Raw genomic sequence first — 7,714 nt, 5'->3', positions numbered from 1 at the left:
CGCCTACCCAAAAGCTTTAATGTTGGAGATGGGACAGGTGAATGGCAAAAGTAGTGTCAGAGTTTTCAGGTGACCCTGAGGGCTCCGACTTCCATGAGAGAGCTGAGTGTGCAGGAGGGATCAATGTTTACCTCTGCCTCTGGACAGCAGCTCCCTAGCCACACGGAGGAGCTCACGGTGGCTGGGGGATCCAGCAGGACTTTGGGGCCTGATCTGCTCTGGGACTCTGGACACCATGCCCTCAGGCCTCATGCGGCAAGGTCATGGGTCACTGAGTGGACGCAGGGCCTAGGGCCCTGCCCATGACCGCCTCCACGTACCTGGTCTACACACAGCCCAGCCGCACGAAGATTATCCAGAAAAGTCTCCCGCCAGGTCCTGTGCATGTCTGTTCTGTCCCGGGCGGCACTGTCCTGCTGCCGGTCTAGCTTCAGGTCCTCCTCCCAAACAAGGACGAAGTCTGCTGGGAGCCAACAGGGACAGAGGCAGGAGCCTGGCTAAGTGGCAGTGGCCGGCCCAGGGAAGGGATGCCAGCATCCCAGCCGGGACGCAGTGGGGAGCCAGGCACTTGGACACTCAGGGCCGGTTCCTTCCCGATCCCCTCTCTATTCCCAGCCAGGGCTAGGAGGACTCCAGGAGCACTTCCAGGTTCCAGGACAGCCCTGCATTGGCCTGGGTGGGGAACGGAGGCCTGGAGAGGGGCTGGGTATGGCCCTCTGAGATCCCTGCTATGGTGCTCATCCCTGCAGGGTAAGTCCCAGACTCCTACAGGGGTCTTTAAGGACTTCAGGTGCAAGTCACTGTCAGACTTCCCTCCCTGCCACAGAGAATCATCAAAGCTGAAGAAAGTTTCCGAAGCCCCTGATTTTCTGGCATGAGACAGCAATGGATGCTGGGCTCAGGCCCTCCAGAGAAGAGGAGCGTGCGAGGTGAGCCTTCCCTTCCCTTCCCTTCCTCCTGGGGCATTTCCCAAACGACAGGGAGGGCAATAGAGCCCAAGCAGAGGCATTGGTGGGTGAAGCGAATGGGCGTTCGAATTAGGTGCTGCTAAGGGGGCTGGAGCTTGGGAAGAAGACGGAGCCACCGGGTCTGTGAGAAAGTCCCCCAGGTCCTTGGAGCACCAAGCTATTCACACACAGAGGCAGCTGCTGGAGGCCCATGGCTGACAAAGATTCCAGAGGGATACACAGTGCTGGGGAATCTGAGCTCCAGCTGGAACACCCTGGTCATCCAGCAGAGACTCGCAGGCCACACCCGAGGAGTAAGGACAACGGAGTCCCCTTAACTGCAGGGGATCTATTCCAAGATCCCGGTGGATGCCTGAAACTGTGCAGAGTAACAAGCCTATATATACTGTCTTTCCCTATACATACCTATAATACGTACATACCTATGATATACATTCCTATGGTGAAGGTTAATTTATGAATTAGGTAAAGTAAGAGATGAACAATAACTAATAATAAAACAGAATAATTATAACAAAATGCTGCAGTAAAAGTTATGTGAATGTGGGCATTCTGTCTCCCTCTTTTAAAATATCTTATTGTGGCTGGGTTTGGTGGCTCATGCCTGTCATCCCAGCAATTTGGGAGGTCGAGGCAGGTGGATCACAAGGTCAGGAGATCGAGACCATCCTGGCTAACACGGTGAAACCCCATATCTACTAAAAATACAAAAACAAAATTAGCTGGGCGTGGTGGCCGGCACCTGTAGTCCCAGCTACTTGGGAGGCTGAGGCGGGAGAATGGTGTGAACCCAGGAGACGGAGCTTGCAGTGAGCTGAGATCACGCCACTGCACTCCAGCCTGGGCAACAGGGCAACACAGCGAGACTCCATCTCAAAAAAAAAAAAAAAAAAGGAAATAAATAATTTCTATATACCTATGACACATAGGCAGTGAAATTTTCCAAGTAATGCTATTTGGAATACATCTACTAAAAGATGTGCAAGATCTCACGAAAGCAGCAAAAAAAAAAAAAAAAAAAAAAAAAAAAAAAAATTAAAGGCCAGGTGCGGTGGCTCACACCTGTAATCCCAGCACTTTGGGAGGCCGAGGCGGGCAGATCACTTGAAGTCAGGAGTTCGAGACCAGCCTGGCCAACATGGTGAAACCCCGTCTCTACTAAAAATACAAAATTAGCCAGGCGTGGTGGCGCATGCCTGTAATCCCAGCTACTCGGGAGGCTGAGGCAGGAGATCACTTGAACCTGGGAGGTGGAGGTTGCAGTGAGCCAAGATCGTGCCCTTGCATTCCAGATGGGCAACAAGAGCGAAACTCTGTCTCAAAAAAAAAAAAGAAAGAAAAAGAAAAAAAGAAAGAAAAAAAAGAGAAATTAAAGTAGACCCAAATAAATGGAGAAAATACCATATTTGAGGATTGAAAGACTCACTTTCTAAATATGGGAAATAATACATCAGGCATATGTTAATCCCTTTGACACAAAACAGAACACACAAAACTGACAAAACGTTAACAATACCAGGCCAAATGGATTTTAAGACACAAAGCATGATTATGGATAGACAATTTTCTAGGCACAATTAATATTGATAAAAGGCATGATTTTCTCAGAGGATAGAATATATTCTACCTTTATATGAAAGTTTAAAACGATTGTATCTCGGGAGGTGCCGTCTTGGAATGAAGGGTGAGGAGCTTCTGGTAGCAGGAGATGTGGTCTGAGGGCCTGGTGGGGCTGGGAGGGAGGGGTGGGCCTGTGGCTGCGCAGGCAGCTGTGAGGATGCCTTAAGCCTCACACACACAGAGGGGGCGCGTGGAGGATTTTGAGAAAATAAGGGCTGTCTACGTTTTAAAAAACCATCTTAGGCTGGGCGTGGCGGCTCACACTTATAATCCCAGCATTTTGGAGGCCAAGGGGGGCGGATCACCTGAGGTCAGGAGTTCAAAACCTGCCCGACCAACATGGCGAAACCCCGTCTCTACTACAAACACAAAAATTAACCGGGCGTGGTGGTGCGCACCTGTAGTCCCAGCTGCTCGGGAGGCTGAGGCAGGAGAATGGTGCGAAGGGAGGCAGAGGTTGCAGTGAGCCGAGATTGTGCCACTGCACTCCAGCCTGGGTGAGAGTGAGACTCCGTCTCAAAAAAAACAAAAAACAAAAAACCAACCAACCAAACAAAAAACCATCTTAACCACATTCAAGTGTCCAGGTCATTGGTACTAAGGACATTGACATTCTTGTGCAGCCATGACCACCATCCATCTCCACCGAATCCCTACGCCCATTAAGCACTAACTCCCCCTCCCCCTCCCCAGCCCCTGGCACCCACCAGTCTACCTTCTCTCTCTATGAATTTGACTCTCTGGGGACCTCATATAAGTGGAATCACATTTGTCCTTTTGTGACTGGCTGATTTCACGTAGCATACTGTCCACAAGGCTCATCCCCGTTGCAGCCTGTGTCAGAATTTCCTGCCTTTTTAAGGCTGAATAAATCCGTTGGATGTAAATACCACATTTTGCTTATCTAGTCATCTGTAGGTGGACACGTGGATGGCTTCCACCTTGATATGGGCTGAACTAAGTTTCTCCAAAATTTGTATATCAAAGCCCCACCCCACAGTCCTCAGAATGAAACTGTATTTGGAGATTAGGTCATTAAAGACACGTGATGGCTATTAGGGTGTGCCCTAATCCATGACAACTCGTGTCCTTATAGGAGGAAGAGACCCCGGGGGTGTGAGGACACAGGGAGAAGGCGCGTCTGCAAAAGCGAAAAGAGAGGCCTCTAAGCCACCAGCCCTGCCTCACCCTCACCTCCGGCTTCAGCCCCAAGACTGTGAGAAAAGAAAGTTCTGCCATCTAAGCCCCGCAGGTCGTGGTACTTTTTTTTTCTTGGAGATGGAGTTTTGCTCTTGCTGCCCAGGCTGGAGTGCAATGGCGCGACCTCGGTTCACCGCTACCTCCGCCTTTTGGGTTCAAGCGATTCTCCTGCCTCAGCCTCCCGAGTAGCTGGAATTACAGGCATGCGCCACCACGCCTGGCTAATTTTGTATTTTTAGTTTCTCCATGTTGATCAGGCTGGTCTCGAACTCCTGACCTCAGGTGATCCACCCGCCTCGGCCTCCCAAAGTGCTGGGATTACAGGCGTGAGCCACTGTGCCTGGCCCAGGCTGTGGTACTTCTTATGACAGTCCCAGCAGACGAATGCACGCCTTCCAGCTACAGTGAATGATATTGCGGGTGTACAGATATCTCCCCAGGGCCCCCATCCCGTGCTCGTGGGCGCTCACCCAGGGAGGACATGCTGGCTTTTATGGGAACTCTGTGCTGAATTATCTGAGGAACTGCTGTTTTCCTTAGCAGCTGTACCATTTTACACTCCCTCCAGCAATGCACAAGTGAGCCAGTTTCCGCTTATCCTCATCAACACTTGTGATTTTTTTTTAAGTAGTAGCCATCCTAGTGGGAGGAGGTTAGGGTCTCTCTGGTGCTGAGGGGACAGCAGGGTGGGCGGGGTGGGTGCTGGGAGCCCGGCTGGTGCTGGTGCAATCCCCTGGAGTCGGTGGTAGCTCCGGGCAGACAGAGGCAGTGGGTTGGGGGTGGATCAAAGATTTTGAAGGTACAAAAGGGGTGGAGTGCAAGAGATAAGAGTCAGAAATGACCTGAGTTGTGGCTGAACAGCTGGAGGATGGTGGAGGGGACTGGAGCAGGAGGGAGGGGGCAGCCCTGTCCGCTCTCCAGAGCCCTTCCGGCCCCACCCCCTCAGTAGGGAGCCCCCTTTCCTGCTGTTCTTCCTGCTGTGGTTTGCTCACCCCGAGGCCCTCACCCCAGTGCCCCATCCCCAAGCAACTGGCCCCACAGTGGCTACTGAGGAGGCTACCCCAGCCTGCTGCCCCTGGGGGCACCCCTGTGGTGTCCCCACCCTCAGGACCAACACGGGTGTGGTACAGGTGCTGGGAGGGACTCACCGATCCGGGGCTTGGCAGGGCTCCCAGCTCTGCAGGCGGCCGCTTGCTGTCCACCTGGCTGGAAGGCATGGAGGATGGAGAAGCATATCAGCATCAGCATCTGCCCGCGATGACTACACCCACCCCGCCCCACCCTGAGGCCGTCCTTGCCTCCAACCCGTCCCCGCCCTGCCCCAGAACACTCAGGACCACAGAAGAATGTTCGGCGGGTGGGTAGGGGGTGGAGGTCAGGGTGGAGGGGGAAGCCCCGCTGCTGTGTGGGGGCACAGGATGCGCAGGCGCGGGGAGCGGCAGGCAGGGCCAGAGGGCACCACCAGCCCTGGGCCTCCAGCCGGCTCCCCTCCTCCTTGGGCCAGGCCCATGGCAAGGGTCAGGTTGGTGGGAAGCATGGCCAGGACCAGGGGTGCCTGCCCTGCTGGCCTCCAGGGGCAGAGGGGAGCCAGACTGCTCCCAAAGGGGCCCTGAGGACAGAGTTGGCCATGGCGACCGAGAGTGTCTGGATGCTCGGGGTGAGAGGCCCTGTGCCCTCCCTGGAGGCTCATCTCAGCTGTGCTTGGGGCGGCAGGAAGGGGTCCCGTGTCCACCCGCAGGCTGCTGGGGCAGACGTGTGGCCCAGGAGAACCAGGAAGAGGGCCCTCCACGGCCAGGGCCTCCCGCATGGCCTTGAAGGCCCGGGACCCAGCCTCTCCCCACAGGCTCACAGCGTATCCATGGCCTCCTAGTGACAAGGTGGAGCCCTACAGATGGCCCTGGGTGCTGCTGTGGCCCTGCACTGACTGGGACTGGCACCACAGGGAGGGCCCCGCCCTGGTCTTGCCTTTGCCTGGCCAGGCCCCCCTTACCCTCCTGGGGCTCCTGTCTGAACATCAATGGGTTCTGCTCGGTTCTCCGCAGCCAGGCCGGGCCAGGCGGGCGGTGATCTGACTGTGTGTGTTGAGGACTGGGTGGCGAGGGCTTGGGGGTTGCCAGGGGATGCAGGGGAAACACGGTGATGCCCATCCACCCCCAGAGGCTCTGGGCCCAGGGTGGGGGCACAGACCCAGGCAGGGGAGGACCTCTCAAGTCGCACCACAGTCTCCTGGGTGCTGTTACCTCCGAGGCGTGGGCTGTGCTCCCGTAAGAGCCCCTCTTCTCTGCCTCAGGGGGGCTCACATCGATCAGGACGGTGCTGTCCTCTTCCTGGGCCCGTCGCCGCAGCATCCTGCTCCTGCACCCAGCAAGGCCGGGTGGGGACGGGGGTCAGAGAGGGGATGCGTGAGACCCGTTCCTGGGGCCACCACACTGCCTGCAGTGAGCTCACTTTACAGACTCGACTCGGAGTAGAATGGGGCTGGGCTGGCTCGGCAGACTCTCCTGGCCATGAGCACATGGAGAACCCCCTAGCCAGCCACTAGCTCCAGGAAGAAACCAGTGCCGGGGCGGGAGCGTCTGGCAGGCCTGGCACAGCAGGCGTCTGTCTGTCCATCCAGTGAGTGCCTGTGTCCCCCAGCCCTGAATGCCGTCCACTCTGCCTGGGTACTCAGTGGAGCCTGAGAAGGCCCAGAAAGGTGGGCCTGGAGTACAGACACCTCTCCCTCTCTTATCTGTAGGGTGGAGCCATGTGAGCCAGGGACAGGAAACCCCTCAAGTCGCCTGCCTTTGCGCATGGCCTGAGGACCCAGTGCCAGGACCCACAGGCCCTGAGCTCCCCAGCAAGGCGGGCCTGATGGAGCCCGGCCTCACAACTCTTGGGGGTCCCAGCTTCCTCCCGCACCTTCGCCCCGGGGGTCTCTCTCTGTGGGAGGACAGGTGCCGTGGCTGCTAGTCTCGGGCTGGCAAAACGGGGCCAGGAGCACGACATCTGTGGCCCTGGAAGGAGAGGGTTCGAGCTGGGGCTGGCATTTGGAGCTGCGACGATGACCGGAGGGTGTGACCATGGAGGCGCCGCAGGAGGTCGGAGGGGCAGCCTTCTAGTTCTACCCTTCGCTTCACATTAGCGGAGGCCCAGAGGGACAGAGACTGAGCCTGGGCTGCCTGCACCTGCCTAACCCTGAAGCCCGAGCCAGGTCTCAGTGTTAGGACTCGGCCCCGGCCCCAGGCTGGGAGCCTCACTACGGACTGTGGGGTGTTCCTGGAGGAAAGTCCCTGAGGAGTTTCGGCCACCCAGCAGCCCCTCATGCCCCCATCCTGCTGTGGTGGGCAGGCGGGCCCCTCCTCAGAGCTCTCTGCAGAAAGAATGGGGATGCCCCCACCCCAACGAAGGGCTCCATGGGGGAGCCCCTGGGCAGGCAGGAAGCCAACCCCAGCTGGGTGTACCCCGTCCAGAGCCGCACTGAGCGTGTGTCCCTCCTCGTGCCCCAAGGGGCTTTGGGGACCAGGGCGGGCCCTGACACTGCCTCCCCACAGGCCAGGGTGTGTGAAAGTCCCGGTGGGCTGGGGTGCCGCCCTTCCTCCCTAGAGTCCAACGCTCCACCTTCTCCCTGTGGCCCACACGTCTAGGCTGGGTCCCCACCTGGCACAGTGGCTTCCGGAAGAGGTCTCGGAGGTCATGGCCCACCTCTCAGTGTGAGCCTGGTCTCGGCAGTAGAGTCCCGTCCTCACTGCGGGACAGAGGGTGGGGAGGGGTGGCCCTTGGAGCCCCGCCCAGGCAGTGGCAGCCATTCGCATGCCCTCACCTTGCCTGCAAGTGGGCCAGGAAGCAGGCAGGGGAGGTGCCCAGCACAGCTGGCCAGGGCAAGGCTTCCTGGCTCCTGGAGCAGGATCTATCTTTGTTTAAATAGGGGGTGTGGGGCTCAGAGC

General features: G+C 57.2%; 1 protein-coding gene across 1 annotated transcript; it reads right to left on the bottom strand.

Annotated features, from left to right (window-relative positions):
• LOC107966400 (anoctamin-7-like) lies at positions 1-7,686 on the bottom strand. The gene is made up of 4 exons (XM_003309568.6): positions 7,428-7,686; positions 6,029-6,143; positions 4,937-4,994; positions 1-460 (listed from the first exon to the last, which is right to left on the bottom strand). The coding sequence occupies exons 1-4, from the start codon at positions 7,580-7,582 to the stop codon at positions 249-251; spliced, it is 540 nt and encodes a 179-aa protein (XP_003309616.2). The 5' UTR covers positions 7,583-7,686; the 3' UTR covers positions 1-248.
• Positions 7,687-7,714: the final 28 nt, after the last annotated feature.

This window comes from Pan troglodytes, chromosome 13, assembly GCF_028858775.2.
Source record: "Pan troglodytes isolate AG18354 chromosome 13, NHGRI_mPanTro3-v2.0_pri, whole genome shotgun sequence".
Lineage (NCBI taxonomy): Eukaryota > Metazoa > Chordata > Mammalia > Primates > Hominidae > Pan > Pan troglodytes.
This window is presented reverse-complemented; position numbering and strand designations above follow the sequence as displayed.